General features: G+C 34.9%; 2 protein-coding genes across 2 annotated transcripts in view; both read right to left on the bottom strand.

Moving 5' to 3' along the window:
• LOC111639154 (structural maintenance of chromosomes protein 6-like) overlaps positions 1 to 17,133 on the bottom strand; it is a 138,302-nt gene that overhangs the window by 4,695 nt on the left and 116,474 nt on the right. The window contains exon 15 of the mRNA XM_023384956.1: positions 15,351 to 15,535. Coding sequence (XP_023240724.1) covers positions 15,351 to 15,535 — 185 coding nt within the window. The remainder of the gene's footprint in view (positions 1 to 15,350; positions 15,536 to 17,133) is intronic.
• LOC111639152 lies at positions 62 to 3,492 on the bottom strand. The gene has a single exon (XM_023384944.1). The coding sequence runs from the start codon at positions 1,746 to 1,748 to the stop codon at positions 657 to 659; it is 1,092 nt and encodes a 363-aa protein (XP_023240712.1). The 5' UTR covers positions 1,749 to 3,492; the 3' UTR covers positions 62 to 656.

Genomic DNA, 17,133 nt, shown 5'->3' with positions numbered 1-17,133 from the left:
CATTCAAGCTTATGTTTTCCATAGCTCTTTCCAGTTTTTCCTGAAAGAGCTTCCAATCTGCTCTGTTGATAGCATAATGTGTCATATCATCTTCTGCAGTCCATCCACTTTGTCTGATTGTCATGAAGATATAGTTATGGTCACTGAGACTTGAAATTGGAGAAACAGCCCAGCCTTGAACTAGTCTAAGTGCTCTGTTATTGCACATTGTGATATCAATCCAGCTGCGGCCTGTTGGCCCTTCAAAGGTTGGCTGTGATTCAGGATCATTTAATATGTGCATCTCATTAGAGCTGGCAAAATCCAACAACAGTTCTGCTCGCCCATCGTCGTTGGGATCGCCCCACAACTGTGAGTGGGCATTCAAGTCACCTCCTATAACTATGTTTTTATGTTTGAAATGTCCAATCAATTCATCTAGTTCACTTAAAAGGGGACCTAAGTCCTCTGTTATTGGGCAATAGATACTTATCAATAAGACACTATTGTTTCCACGTCCAACTTCTATACACGTCATTCTACTATTGCTCCATTGCGTGTAGTATACAACTGGTATATTTTTATTGTTCACTATTATCAATGTCTTCGGCGTCTCACAATGATCATATAGTATAGTATAGTATAGTATATATTTAATCGTTTGAAGCTCTTCTAGATCAGTTAGAGCCATAATCTATTTTGGCTATTATCATTCTTCTCACTTTCTGAATTAGGGGACACTTTTTGTCGCACGCATTATGGCATGTATCCTTCAACTTCTCCCTCCTACAGTTACAGCAATCGGCACGTCCTTTATTCGGGCAATCTTTAAATCTATGTTGTTGTCCGCATTGGCTGCAGACAATGTCTTTCTCTTCGCAATTCTTAGCAATATGTCCCAGCTTACAGCATTTGTAACATTGTGTAACGTTTATATATTCTTCTATGCCACATCTGGACCATCCCAGATTAATTTTCTTTTTTGGCAACAATACTTGGCGCACTCTTGGGCTAACCTCTGCTACCCAATTTACTGTCAGTTTTTGTCTATTTCCATACTTAAATTTCAATTCTACTTCTTTTTTATAGTCTTCAATATCTAGATTACAGTTCAATATGTCATTCTGTTCAAATAAGCATTCCTCTACTTCTTCTTTTGAAGCGTCCTTAGATACTCCATAGATAACTATCCGAGGTCTTCTCTTCACTGGCTCTCTAGTCTTCAGGCCAGTCTTTTCTTCTATCTCTCTTCTTAACTTCTTCTTTTCTTCCTCAGTACCAACTTCTATTGCGATACCACCTCTTCTCAATTTTCTTACAGTCTGAATTCCCACTCCCAACTGTCTTGGATTCACGTTCTTCTTTAATCTATCTTTAGTTCTTTCTGGGTCTTCACCCTCCCGCTCCGGCTCCACCAATATTATCTCCTTGGGCTGCTGTTTCATCTTCTTAGCTACTGCTTGAGCATAACTTTGTACAGGTACTGTCGTAGAAAGGACCTTGTCAAGTTTTGTGTTAATAGAGTCCATTACATTTCTAAGTGGATCTTCTTCACTTTTCCTTATTATGTAGATGATCTTTTCAATTTTCTCGTAGATGAACACTGCATGCTTTGACATCATCTTACATGTGCTGTTCATTGACATGTACTCTTGTATCTCGTCACGGACACTTTCCGCAAACATCACTCTTTCGAGCTGCAGAGACACCTCCATCTCTTGGGAGGATGTCTCGTCGTCTGTCTCAGAGACTTTAGGCCTTTTGGCCATAGTCCTTAAAAGGACTGTTCAAACGTGTTCAACTTGTCGCAGTTACTGATTAGTTTCGCCCACTAGGGGCTACTCACAGGCAGGACCACTGGGAGGTTCAGTAACTGCTTCCCCTATGGCTTCGTTATAACGCTAAGTAAAAAAAAAAAAGAGCACAATCTAAAGGCACGAGCAGGCCAAAAATAGACGCAAAACTCACCAATTAATGCAACGAAACAAATTTGGGGCACCCTGCCCGGATATAATGATTATAAATTAGAAATAAATTTGGCACTAGAGTGAAACGTTAGGTGCCCTCTCGTTAGATGTATTAAATACTCGGCTCGGACGTCACGCCAACAGTTAACTCAATCAAAAACATCAAAAACTTCAGACTATGAGGCATTAACTAGAATTAAAAGAAATATTTTAATCTTGCAAGCGCTTTCAACGTAAATATGTACGTCGTCTTCAGGCAATTCAAAATTGAGTAGAGAATTCGAATAGAACATTTAAATTTAAGCATTAATGATATTGGCCGTTTTTGGAATATAACTATTACAAATAAGATTTAAATTTTAGAATTAAAAACATTTAAAATTGGCGCGCATGTGTTTTAAAGCAAATAAACACCGATTAGAATGGCTATTAATTATTTTGTAAATGTGAAAAATTGGCGCACGTGCATCTTAACATGCATAACATAAGAGCCAATTAGAATGGCTATTAAGAACAAGTAAATTTTAGACTTTAAATTAAAACATTTTGTAAACACGTATAAAATTTTTGGCACGCATGCGCCTTAACATAGACAGCATAGAAGCCGATCAAATTAGAGCCATAAGTGCAAGTTTACATTAAAAATTATAAGAGCGTGGGACATAATTTAAAATATATAGAACACATGTAACATATAAAAGACGCACATAAAGAGGCCGACGCATATGCGCCTTGAATCACGTAGGAGGTGCGGGAAAAGAGTGTAGAATTATTGTTGATTTTTTAAACGCCTGTATAAATTAATCCAGACGTCCAGTCTGGATTGAATTAATTTAATTAGTCTTAATTAGTCTTTTTTCCGGATACACCTCCCCGGGGAGCGAACCCCTCCTTGGTAAAGTGAGGATGATGTGTCTAAACAGAGCCATTCAGTGCACCAGGAAACAACTCTATTCTAAGTTAACAAAAGTGGTGGAAATTGAAAATTCTTTGTTCCAGTTGGGTCCGGGGATACTATCAGAAGAGAATGCCAAGATAGTCAACATCCAGGATAGGCTTAGAATCAATCTCAAGAGGCATTACCAGAAGAAGTTTCAGTGGATTTTACGCTTCCAAGTTCCCAGGAGTCGCAAACAACCCTCCTTCCCATTTACAGTGTGGGATAACTTAACCCTACCGAGTTTTGTGGTGGATGTCCTCAAGTTTGGACCAGCCTTTGCACTACGCCCAAAGAAGGCGGACACAAAGAGCCTCATTCCTGATCTGGAAATTCTAGTACGACAACTATCAGATAGACAAAAGGAATACTATCGTTGGATGGCCTCATTAAAAATAAAAAATTCCAAGGAGTCACCTGAGATAGTGGATCTAAGAGACAAGCTATGACGTACGATGCGTTGGATGAAACTTAACAACATCACTCTTGTCAGGGCCGACAAAACTAAATCCATGGTTCTCATGAAGCGTGACACCTATGAAAGAGGCCTACAGGAATACTTAACACTCACACATTGCGCTAGGGCTGATGAGTGTGGTATCAATAGGCTGCATTCCAGTGCCAAGCACTTAGCGAGACCATAACCGGCCTTCGCCGGTTCCGGTCTCGCTAAGCGCTTGGCACTGGATAACTTAACAGTTGACTACCCGGACGTCCCTAAATTGTTTGCTTTCGCAAAAACACATAAACTGGGCCAACAACTCCGCCCAGTCATGGACAAAGCTAGAGCGCCTACACAGAAGTTAGAGAAGACTGTACATACCCTTCTTGCTCCACAATTGGAGGACTACCCGTACACCATTGCTAGCCCGGTGGAGCTCCTAACACAATTGAAAGGGATCACATCCTATCGATACATAACAGTGTTGGACTTTAAGTCCTTATACCCTTCCATTGAGCTCCCCCCCAGCTTTCTGTGCACTTAGGGACATTTTGTTTAGCTTTGTCGGGGATAACACTTTACACAACCAGGTTCTTAAGATGGCACATCTGATGTGTTATAATTCTGTCTTCCAGTTCAATGGCGAGGTCTACACACAAGGCAGAGGGGTCCCCATGGGCAGCCCGGTTTCAGGGGACCTATGCGAGATGGTAGTCCGGCAGTTGGAGAAAAAAGTCCTCCCACAATTCCTCCCTAACATCGCACTGTATAAGAGGTATATTGACGACATAAAAAATTTACACACCTGAACCATTTACGGTGTGATCATGCAAAAGATCGGTAAACAAACGTTTTCGAACCCCTTCTGGGCTCTGCTTCAGGTTCCAATCAGTTTCTATAAAGACGTTCGATATCCGTTAGACGTTACGTCTAACGGATATCAAACGTCTTTTGCATTTACGGTGCGATCTTTTGCATGATCACACCGTAAATGGTTCAGGTCTGTAAATTTTTTAGTCATTCCAGTGTGATAAATAGTGAATTTGTTTTGTATTGACGACATTATTATTCTTTGGAAAATTGTGCCTGATATAACAGCCTTAGTAGATTCTTTTAATAATAACCCATACGGGTTGACACTAGAATTAGAACAATCTGACCCCACTGAGGTCCATTTCCTAGATATAAATATTTAAAGCCTTATCAGAAGAGCCTTCACACATTCTTCTAACATCCAGGCTCAAGATAGGGAGCTAGCATCTATACAGCAAGTAGTCACAGAACATGGGTATAGCAAAGTTATACGTAAGATGGTGCAGCATTATAGCCAGATATATGCAGACAGAGCACGGCTTGTGGACCAACACAATGATAACCAACTGGAAGACATAGAACGGATCCCTGTCACATATAACCCATACCTAAGATCTATATATGCTAAGATCACCAGGAAGCGCAAAATAAGTATTGCATATAGGAGGTGTCCCACCATTTTTAACATTTTAAATAATGGGAAGGACCCTCCTAACCCCAGCAGATGACCCAGATTCTATAGTGTCCCTTTGAGAGACAACAGATTCAATAGGGATTTAGTATATATAGGCTCTACTAAAAGGTCCGTAGGCATCAGAATGCAAGAACATCAGGCAGATATTCATCACGGGAGAATCAACACGGCTCTCGCAACATACGTAACAGACCCAGAAATAGTTGCCAACTTTACTCAGGCCAATCTCCTCCTAGGCACACCTCCCAATGATCATCTCAAATGGTTAGAGGCAATGCACATCTTTAAAGCCTCTATTGAAACTATGTGCATAAATTTTAAAGAGGAGATGCTTTTGTTGATGGCCTGGCAAGAGTTGATTCACAACACGATTTAGCTGCCCGTTATATAGTAGGCAGACTCGGCACGCATGCGCATCGTATAAGTTTAAAAGAACAATTTGAACTGAAGATCGAACTTAATTTAACGACATTCGTTATTCGAATTTACGAGCTAAAACTGTAGGAACCTGATGAAGAGCCCAGAAGGGGTTTTGTTTTTCATTATTTTTTCGTTGTTTATCGTACCACACTGTAAATTGGTTCAGTGTATGTGATTCTTGAAGAAACGCATGTTGCTGTTGGCAATGGTGGAAGGACACAGATGCTTAAGGAATGTAACCGCAAGTATAAAGATGTAACAGTTGAGGCTACTATGACATATATGAAGTTATGTCAACCTTGCCAAAAGAAACCGAAGGCTTTAAAAAAGGGCATTGTCATCAGACCTATACTTCACAGTGAAATGAACTCATGCTGTCAGGTTGATCTAATAGATCTACAAACTACTCCAGATGGAAATTATAAATTCATTTTAGTTTACCAAGACCATCTTACCAAATCTGTGATCCTTCGTGCATTTCAAACCAAATGTGCCATAGAAGTTGCATACCATCTTTTGGATATTTTCACCACTTTTGGAGTGCCAAGCATCCTTCATTCCGATAATGGTTGAGAATTCTCTAACCAAGTTATTGAGAGTTTATGCTCCATGTGGCCAGATGTAAAAATCGTACATGGAAAGGCAAGACATAGCCAAAGTCAAGGATCAGTGAAGCGTGCTAATCAAGACATAGAAAATATGTTGAGCACATGGATGGAAACCAATCAGTTATCAAAGTGGTCAGAGGATTTAAGATTCATCCAGGCAATGAAAAAGAAAAAGCATATCACAAGGGAATCAAATGTTCCCCCAATGAAGCAATGTTTGATAGTCCAATGAAAATGGGCCTTGCAACTTCAGCAATCCCTAGTGATATGATTAGAGTTATAAGATCTGAAGAAGATTTAGAGAAGTTGTTGCATTCACATGACAATATGGAACAAAATAATGACATCGAAAATGCAATCAAACAGGACAAGGAAGAAAGTATTGTTGAAAATGAGTCAGAAGGGGATATAGACAATAGCACTGTCAACGATAAAACACAAGAAGATGAAATGATTATTACTGAAAAGATGAAGGCGAAGCAAATAACCGATGATTCCAATGTAACAATTCAGAGACATAAAACACGATTGAGTCTCAGGAAGTTCTTGTAACTATAGAGCCAAAACCAAAAACGATAGAATCTGTAGTGACTATAAGAAACAATGCAAAATTGAGTTTGGAGAAACAAGCTGAAAAAAATGAAAGTCACGTCTGTTGATAAATATCCAAATGTGAAAATTGGCCAAAATGTAAGACTGAAAGTGTCTGAAATTGACAAAGCTAAAACCGACCCGAAAAGCATTATTGCAGTCATAGTAGATGTAAAGGACAACGAGTTTTACGAGTTGGAGTACTAAAGCAGCTTTATACACAAAATCAATTTACCTCATACCCTGAAGACTTTATCAAGCTAGAAGAAGTTGTTAAAGATAAAGAAGTGAGTCTTTGAGAAGTTGTCGCAAAATTGTCTTTGACCGGAAGACAAGATTTCAAGAAATGCAACTGCCTAAAAAAAATGCATAATGAAGTAATGCGCTTGCAAGCCATCATGATTACTTTGTAATTCTAAATGCCATGATAGCTCTCCACGTAGTAACAAGTAAAATCCTTTTTTTACTTTTATTAAATGACAATGAATATCAAATGATTAGAAAAAATACTGTGATTATTGATTAGCTTAGCCAACATAGGCTATTATATTATTTTTAACAAGATAATTTAATTTTTGTTATGCTAAAAAGTATTTTTAAACTGTTTCACTTGTTATTAATAAATAGTATGTTAGTAAGTTGACTATTTATAATAATTGCAATAAATGTTTATTAAAATATTCATAGTTTTATTTCCAAAACCAACATTTACTAACAGTCTTTAGTAAAACCTAGCATGTAAAAAATTCTAATGGTAAAAGCCCGGAAAATCATCTCACTTTATAAAAATCCTTACATTTACCAACTCATGTTGGTAAATCCAAAAATTTACAAGTAAAACCTGGGATTTACCAATATACGGACTTTTACAGTAACATGTATATTTGTAAAGATTTATATTTTTAAACTTAAACTTGAAAGTTTTGCTGCCATTTAAAAAAATTCCCATACTCATTGCAAATTGCCTTTCATTTCGTATGAAGTGTGAAAGCACGTAGGACAGTGACTGTGTCACTTTATGAATCATTAGGTGACAGCGACACAATTGTGCTAAGTAGAGAGCTAACATTACAAAAGAATATGTTACAGTTCTGGACTTTGACTCTCTGTATCCTTATTCAGAGTGTCCCAAAAGTAGTAAACCCATTTGAAGTAAGGATAAAAATGAGTGTTATCTAATTATGTCCTTGTTTTGTGTTGCAGGTTGCTGCTGTAACTTTTAAAATCAAACATGAATCTTGAAGCAATTTCTGCCAAGAATGCAAAAAATTTCTTCAATGGATGTTTCCAAATCATGTGATGTCATGGAATGGCAGACCTTGGAGTGCCATTTTCTCTCTGAAAAAGTGAGAAAAGTGAGTTGAAATACAAAAACAGTGAGTGTAATAGTGACAAAACAAAGTGAAAGCATGGAAGGCAAAATCTCAGCAAAAAAGCAGTAAAAGTTGTTTTTTTCTCTTTTTATTCTGTTATGATTAAATACATTTAAAAAATTTCTGTATATACTGTAATACAGTAGTCACTCATTATATTGCAGATTCAGATATATTGCATTTTTTTTTTTTTTTTTGGTTCTCCAAATTTTAAAATACTAATTTCCATTGAATTTCTATTTGCAACAAAATACAGTATTCATATTTCTACCATTGTCCTTGAAACTACTACTGAAGGTGAAACAATAAATTCATCAAGATCTAAATATGCAAAACAGGTAGGCATGCCAATTGTCATTTGTTTCTTTTTGATATTGAAAATTGCTTATTTGTTATTTTTAAGTACTGTCTCCTCATTTACAAGTTTCTGTCAATCCGAAATTTCACACCTTTATAAAAATTGATGGTATTGCGTCAATTCACATAAAGGTGTGAAATTTTGAATTCACCTCATAATGTGTAAGAAAAAGATTTCTTTAATTTTAAATGGAAAGTTTTTATACAGTAGTAACTTTATTCTGCTTTTTAGAGAATTTTTACTCTGTGTAATTTTATAAATTTTGATGTTCTATTATATCTATATATATAAATGGACGTGTATCACTTTTTCGCCAAAACTACACATCGCATGTGAATGGTGTTTGTATGTGGTGGTAGCCCAAGTCTCCATTCGTGCATAGGGGTGGTTGCGTCTCGATAGCTATATGGGTGCGGGAGATATGAGGCTAAAAGTAGTTGAAAGTGGCTTTCTATTTCGAATGTTTTGTTCGATTTTTTCGAATTTGTTCGAATTAAATTCGAACATAAAATCCGAATTGGTTCGATTATAGAACAATTGAAAATGTTCCAGAAACGTTGAAATTTGTTCGTTTGACTAAACGTAAAAATTCTCTAATTAGTCTCGAAACGGGAGACCTAATTCTTGCATTCTGTGAAAACGGGTAAGATTAGCTATAATGTAATTATCTTAATCTTCACTATCGTTACTTTTTGCCCAGCGAAGCGGGTCCTTGCAGCTAGATTCTAGATTACTTACAAAAACAGTCTTTTATATATATATATATATATATAAAACTATATTACATACAAATAAAAACCCAGCGAAGCAGGTCCTTGCAGCTAGTATTCAATATTTATTTTTTTAAATTTTCAATTACAGCATTTATAATTTTTACTGAAAAACATATTACACGAATTTTTAACAAGCGATTTATTGTGAAAATAAATTACTTATTAAATACTGTATAATAAAATCGTAACTGATATTTTGTTTTTATATCGACAGTATTTGTCTTTACATGTCATTGTTAAAGAAATAATGCTAAATGTGCATTGGTGATATCAATGTTAACGTAAACGTCAATTAATACAATATAACCAAGAATAAACAAATAACGTAACCAACACCTTATTGTTTGCCGAGGGAGTTTTATTAAAAACGAACGTTTTCGATCCAGTTAACGGATCATCATCAGGCTAGAATAATAGAATACATCATAAATGGAACAATAAGTTCAAAAATTCAAAAATATCAATAAACTGATAACATATCAATTAATAAGAATAAAAAATTGTAAACGATACCAAATAATAAATAATATACTACAAAGACTAAACATTAATACGATCTATCTTAGCTAAATAGAAGCTACTAAGTTTCCTTTAAATCAAATAAATATCATATTTCAGTTGATATGATATTCGGATGGCCGAAAAAATGAGATATACAGGAGCAAACTTAAAGACGGATGCATTAATGCTAGGGATGTGGAAGGTCTTCCCTCAGCTTGGAAATTTGCCGTTGAAAAGCTTACAAGTAGCGCATCAACTGAAATATGATATTTATTTGATTTAAAGGAAACTTAGTAGCTTCTATTTAGCTAAGATAGATCGTATTAATGTTTAGTCTTTGTAGTATATTATTTATTATTTGGTAACGTTTACAATTTATTTTTTATTCTTATTAATTGATATGTTATCAGTTTATTGATATTTTTGAATTTTTGAACTTATTGTTCCATTTATGATGTATTCCATTTTCGTATATTCTAGCCTGATGATGATCCGTTAACTGGATCGAAAACGTTCGTTTTTAATAAAACTCCCTCAGCAAACAATAAGGTGTTGGTTACGTTATTTGTTTATTTTTGCTGGGTACAATTGTATCCAAGAAAAAAGTTTGGTATTGAAAAACTAAGCTTATTTTATATCAAAGACACTTGCTGATAAAAAAATAGAGAATAGAGATTGAATAGCATGTATAATCTGTTTAGTATAAGCCCAGAATTTTTAATACTCAGTTATATTGCGCATTTTTCTTTGTCTCCCGACAAGCGCGATATAACAAGAAGCTACTGTATTTCCAGTAAACCATAAATACTTAAAAAGTCTTTGGTATCTGTAAATAATCAGTAATGAAAAATGATGTTCTTTCATTCTGATTATTCTGGATGTTTTCAACTTCTTTCTTTTTTGGTTCTTCTTGCTTTTGAACACTTTTAACATTAATAAGCATTACATTCATTCATGTTCTTGCTGTTAATGGCCTTCTCCAATTTTTTTTCTTTGCTGTTTTTAACAAAACTTGGCCTGTCACATGTATTTCACTTTCTTCTACTTTTTTCTGGTTTAAGCACTCTTTCCGACATTGATGCTTTATCAGGAAGTGCACAGCATGAAATTGAAAATCCCTGTTCACTAATTTGGCTACACTGGGGCATCTATTATGATAAGAAACTTTTTAATGCTTCAAGACATGTAAATATTGATTTCAAAATAAATTAATAAATCTGAAATAAACAGATTTCAAATAGTATAAGTAAAATAATGTTTTATTAATGATTTCATAAATAACAAGGAACTTTTTCCTGCAGATGAATAAAAAGCAACATCGTTACAACATTGTTAACCTTTTGGGAAGTGTGTGAAAATTTTTCCCGCCAGCAATCACGTGTTTTACTTTTTACAAGACTTAAAATTTACCAAATAAATTAAAAGATTCCATGTATAAATATGAATTTACGTTTTTGTTTACTTTTTTAGTCTCAATTAATGTGCACTTATAATCGGCACAAGAGAAGGGATTAAAAAATGGATATTTCACAAATAAAGTTTTATGAAAATAACACTTACTACACAGAATAATTATACTTGTAGTCAATTTACACATACATTTAGGAATATAGGGATGCTTAAAAATGTAGAGTCAAAAACATAGGGATGCTTAAAATACTTATTTTTAATCCCCATAGATAGAAATCAACTCTGAAAAACTAGATTTTGGCTAATAATGACAATATGGCATGAGTACATAACTTTAATTGATATTGGCTCAATTTTGACTTCTGAATTTGAAATGAGAGGGATTTTTTAAGTGCATGAAAGACCTACATACATGAAAGGAATTTTTGTTTCCTTTAACCTAACGACACTAAGCGGAAGTTGCAATTTTGAGTCCCACCCAGGGCCTAGTATTTTCTTCCAGAAAATTCTAGTCTGATAGTCTGATAATTTGGCAGATTGTTTGGCTTTAAAATTATTTTTGATTGGTCCCACATCTTAATTGATCACATGAAAATGACTAAAAAAGTGAGAAAAGTGAGAAAATGACCCGAAAGGTGAGAAAATGAGGATACTTCAAAAAAGTGAATACAAGTGAGAAAAGTGAGTGACACTGAGGCCTGGAATGGAAACATTATTGGCCTCCAAGATTTCTTGGTTCCTGATTTTTTCCTCCAGGCTTCCTCAAGGACAACATCTGCATTGCAATTTGTGATCTCTCAGAATAAACTTTCGTGAAAATTATAAAATATGGTGGTCTTGAATTTGTCACTATCAAGATGTGAAAGATAATCATATGCCAATGATTATAAATTATTTTTACAAATAATTTCTAGTCTGTATGCTTCAAATAAATATTACAATTTCTATTTTAATGTAATAATCAACAAATCATAGGTGTTTACTATTTATAAGATATCCTATATAAGGTTACAAATATGTTTTTGCCATATAAGGAACTTCTGATTGCACACATTATAAATGCACAATGGTACCACCAGCAGATTCTCGAATTGATATGTTGTTCACCTGGTATGTTGTTCTTTTTTCGGGTTCAACAACTTGAATTACACACAGGCACAGAGTATATCTATGGACAGCCTGCTTTCTGGCACACTTTGTGAGCTTGTTATAACAACATTAAAGAGTTCTTTCTTTCTTTGTAGAAAATGGCTGGCAGAATTACAATTTAATAAAAAGTAAAATACATCTGGATACGAGTCCAATTTTGCTTGTCATGTCCAATCACCAGAAACAACTATTTCCACTGCAGAGACAATCTTCCTTTAGAGGCTATGCCTCTGCACAAATATGTAAAACAGTTTAAAATGTCCACAGGTGACAATCCCAACACAATTGAAAATATAATATTTCTTTGTAGAAAAGGGCTGGCAGAATTACAATTTAATAAAAAATAAAATACATTGAAAATGGCAAGCAAAATTGGACTCGTATTCAGATGTATTTTACTTTTTATTAAAGAGTTCTTTCTTACTGATGTATAGCTAGGAAATATGCTTCTAAACTAGATACAGAGATGACATTACTTATCACTTGTTATACTAAATGAAATGTATCTGCATACCAGGATAACAATAAAATTTTATCATTATCCTGGTGTGGTATGCAGATATGTATTCTTCAGCAATGCCAACTAGAGTTTATCGTAAGGTGGTGTTAAGCCTAAGACCAGAGCAAGAATGGATGTTTTATTGGTTTGTAAAAGAAATGAGGTGTTCTCCATGTCGCTGTTTTGCATTCACCTGCTGCCTGGAAATGAACTTCTTAACAAGGTGAGATGGATTTGCATGAACAGGGCCATTAGGGGGTCTAGGAAATTGGTCTATTCTAACTTGGCGTGGCTTATAGACATTGAGAATTCTTTGTTCCAATGAGACCTGAGGATCTTAGCAGTGGAGAATGCCAAACTTATCAACATATAAGATAGACTGATAGGCAACATGAAGAAGCATTACAACAAGAAACTACAATGGCTTCTGAGTGTTCAATTGCCCAGGAGCTGCAAACAACAGGAAAACAGCAAACAAATGTCCATTTGTTGTGTGGGATGACTTACAACTGCTGGGATTTGTCAAGGAAGCGATTTGGACCAATGTTCGCTCCTCCACCTCCCACGAGTGATGGTGTAAGATCATCCATCCCGAATTTGGAGATCCTTTTGCTGGGCTTTTCCAATAGGCAAAAAGAATATTATATATGGATGGTCATATGTTCTTATAAAATATGAAACATATGAGAGGCACCTTCATGAATATGTCAATGTGACCCAATGTACAGAGGTAAAGGAGGGCTGGATAGATAAGTTGCTATCTAGAGTTAAGCATTTTGCCAATACAAAGTTGGCAAGCAGCCTAGCTATGGGTAGCATTGTCATGGATTCACCAGATGTCCCTAAATTATTTGCATTTTCCAAGACACACAAGCAAGGGCAACAGCTCTGTTCAATGGTTGACAAGGCTAGAGCACTTACACGTTTGGAGAAAGCCAGACATACCCTGCTTACTCCACACCTGTATGGGTATCCATTTGCCATTTCCAGTGCAGTAGAACTGTCAGAGCAGTTCAAAGGGATTGCCTCCCCAAGTACATTACACTGTTGACTTTTGGTCTTTATACCCCTCCATTGAGCAACCCCTTGTTTCTATGCTCTCAGACTCTTCCTGTGTACAAGAACGGAGGATAGAGCAATGCACCAGCAAGTACTAGAGTTGGCACTTAATGTGTTTTAGTTCTGTATTCAGTTTAATGGGGTTGTATACACTCAAAGTAAAGGGGGCCTCATGGGCAATGGTTTCCAGTTTCTGGGGACATCTGTGAATTGGTCATCAGACAATTGGAAAGTGGGACCCTCCCACTTCCTCCATAACATCGTCCTATACAAGAGATATATTGAAGACATCAGCATTTTCTGGAGGACAACACTGAATTTGATGCAATTTGTTGATGCAATGAATGACAATCCATAAGGGCTGTTCCTTGAGGTGAAACAGCACAGCCCTGCTTGGGTCCACTTCTTACATGTAGATATTAGGGTTGAGGGGTCAGACATATACACATCTGTTCATTGTAAACCATGTACAATCTCCACATATATCCTGATTGGATCATGTGATCCATTTCCATACAAGATGGCAACCTTCAGAGCTTAGAAAAGCATTCACATATTCTTCTACCCCACAAGTGCTAAGCAGAGGAATTAAGGCTTATATAACAGGTAGCCAGATCACATGGTTACACCAACCTTATACAAAGTGTGTGTGAATGGCACAGATGTGCACAGGCAGGATCCACCATTTTGATGGAAATGTTGAGAGATAAACAGGAAAAGGATATGGAGAGGATCTCTCTCACTTTAACCCACATTTAAAATCATTACACACCACAATTGACAAGAAACGACAGGTCAGTATTACATACAGGAGATGCCCCTCTATATTCAGCCTACTTCATAACAGAAAAGACCTCCTAATCCCAATAGACTATAGCATCCCTATCAGACAACATATGGGATAGAGAAATGGTGTAAATTGGGTCTACTAAGTATTCAATGGGGGTTAGGATATATGAGCATAAATCAGATATACAGCATAATAGGAGTACCACTGCACTCTCCAAATATGCGACAGACCCTGATATTATGGCAGACTTCACCAGAGCTCAAATTATCCTTACTAACCCACATGCAAAACACCTCAAGTGGTTAAAATAGATTGGGAAGAAATCAAGGTTATCAAAGCAGTACATGACATCTCCAATATTAAAGGCATGGAGAAGCTGCAGATTTTGAAATCTGTAATTGATTACAAGGATATTGAAAACTTCTCCTATCATGTAGATTGTGTTACAAAATTTCTTGAAATAAATTAGCACATCTCACCAATTCAAATTACATCAGTAGTGCAGCATTAATCACAGAATTCTGATTTGTATAATAACTTGTTATATTTATGTGTTTGTAATGGTATTTATTTTATATCTTTGATCTTTATACGTTGTGTTGCTTAATATGGATATATGTCTTTATGCAACATATGATTGATATATGTGCATATTTTAAAAATTGGCACATACTGTTCTGTAGACATTTTTAAAAATAAGCAATAGTATGTTCATTCTACTTATTTTAAATTCCTAACCTGATGTTCTACAAATTTAAGGATGTTCAAATTCTAAATTACCTGGTGTTTATTTTATTAGTTTTGGTGTATATCCAGTTCTACTCACATATTAATAAAAAAAAATTATGCTATTTTTAATTGAAATTCTAGATATAAACAGAAATACTAAAACTATCTGGATTGCTTCATTTTTAAAGTTTTAATTATTGACTCTGTTCTTTACAGTTAATTAATTTGACTAAAATACAAAAAGTAAACACAATTTACCTGACGATGAAATTTACTAACTATGATGGATGGCTTACGTTCATCAAAATTACATGTCATCCTTATTAACTGTTGAAGGGTGCGTTCATCTTTATGATTATCACAACAGAATGCAAAAACAAGACTCTTCAAACACGATTCCACTGCTAGTGCCCATTTGGCATCTTTTAGTTTGATACAGATTCCTTAAGAAAATAAATTTAAATAAATTATTATTATTTTTATTTCAAATAATATTTACAATCACTATGATGTGTTTAATAATATGACTATCACTAAATATTTTTTTTTTATTTAAAGCCAATGATAAATTTATGATGCAGCACAATCTTGATGGATTAAATATTAGTCATATGCAACATGATAATCTCAGACTTCAATATTTTTTATGACTTTTTTTTATATTAGAGTCCAAGTTCTTTAATTGAATTTTGGATAATTGATCTATAATAAATTATGTTTCCTGCAAAAATTAATATTTTATTTTATTGAATCAGTAGAGGGCAAATTTTTAAATCCTTGTTCATTTCTTGTATTATAAATTTAAATACTGATATCATTATACAGGGTGTTTCAAAATGATCAGAACGATTTTACATTGTTACATACATTTCATAAATTTTCAAAACAAGATGTTATTTCTCACACATCTAATGGAATTGTCCAAGTTTAATTGTTAATAGGTAACATGAAGCTGGATGTCACAGATACTTAACCTATCCCATGTTAAAATTTTTTTCTGTTGAGTGTCGTGCCATGTTGAATTTTTGTTAATGTTAAGCCTAACGAAAATTACACATTTTGAAAAATAATCATATCATCTGAAATTATTTTTTTATTTTGCACAAACAAAATAGATATATTAATAAATGTAAAAACAAAAAAAAAATTTATTTCAGAAGTTACTTTTAATATAAAACTTATAACGGCTAGCGACATCTAGTTTCAAAAACGTTTTGATGCTGAGATGAGATATCTTGAGTCCACAGGTCAAGATCATTAGGTCACAACCTGAGATATGTCGGGAATACCAGAGAGTAGGTTAATGTGAGCTCCCTTTGTCACTCTGTAAAGGTCTGCTAGTGTAAGGTGCTGCAGAAACTGTACTCAATAAGGACACATTTTTAGATGCTTAATGCAAAACACTCCACATAGTTGTTTTGGAAATTTCAAGCTTCTGGCTCACTCTCACTGTAGACTTTTGAGAGCAATGCTGAAAACACTTTCCAATTCTCTCCACACTGGCCTCAGAAACTGGCTCTGTCAGACAATTTACCCTTACAAAAACAGCCTGTTCACAGGAATTGATCATACCACATTCAAATAGAGTACTTTGCTACTGGTTTTTTATGAAATCAAATACAAAACTGACATTGCACACTCAATACTGACCTACTCACATGAAATTGTAAGATGCAAAAATGCTTTCTTCTCACTACTGGAAATTATTTTCAGCAGACTAGTGGTGAAAATTAAAATGGGAGTTTTTTATCAAATTTATTTCATGGTTCCTAAGTTGAAGTGCACGGATTTGACTTCGGTAAAGTTATTTAAAGCTGCTTTCTGATGTCAAAAACGACCTCCAATAGTGTTTAAATTCTTTTAATTAATATATTTTATTTTATATAAATTTAATTAATTAGGGGGGTCGGAAATCGCAATAAAATTTTTAATTTTTTAAAAATATTTTAAAATATAGGCCTAATTAGTAGTCACCCTACTTTAAACCCTTGTCCTCCCGAGACGTCTATGAGAATGCCTCGGGAAATCCGACTCCAGCTGT

Source organism: Centruroides sculpturatus, unplaced genomic scaffold, assembly GCF_000671375.1.
Source record: "Centruroides sculpturatus isolate CEXI.00-Female unplaced genomic scaffold, Cexi_2.0 scaffold1024, whole genome shotgun sequence".
NCBI classification, from domain to species: Eukaryota; Metazoa; Arthropoda; class Arachnida; order Scorpiones; family Buthidae; genus Centruroides; species Centruroides sculpturatus.
The sequence above is the reverse complement of the archived record's forward strand: the minus strand, read 5'-3'. Positions and strand labels throughout refer to the sequence as shown.

Excerpts from the sequence above, each read along its gene's own strand:
- LOC111639152 (XM_023384944.1), bottom strand. The coding sequence starts at position 1,748 with ATGGCCAAAAGGCCTAAAGTCTCTGAGACAGACGACGAGACATCCTCC.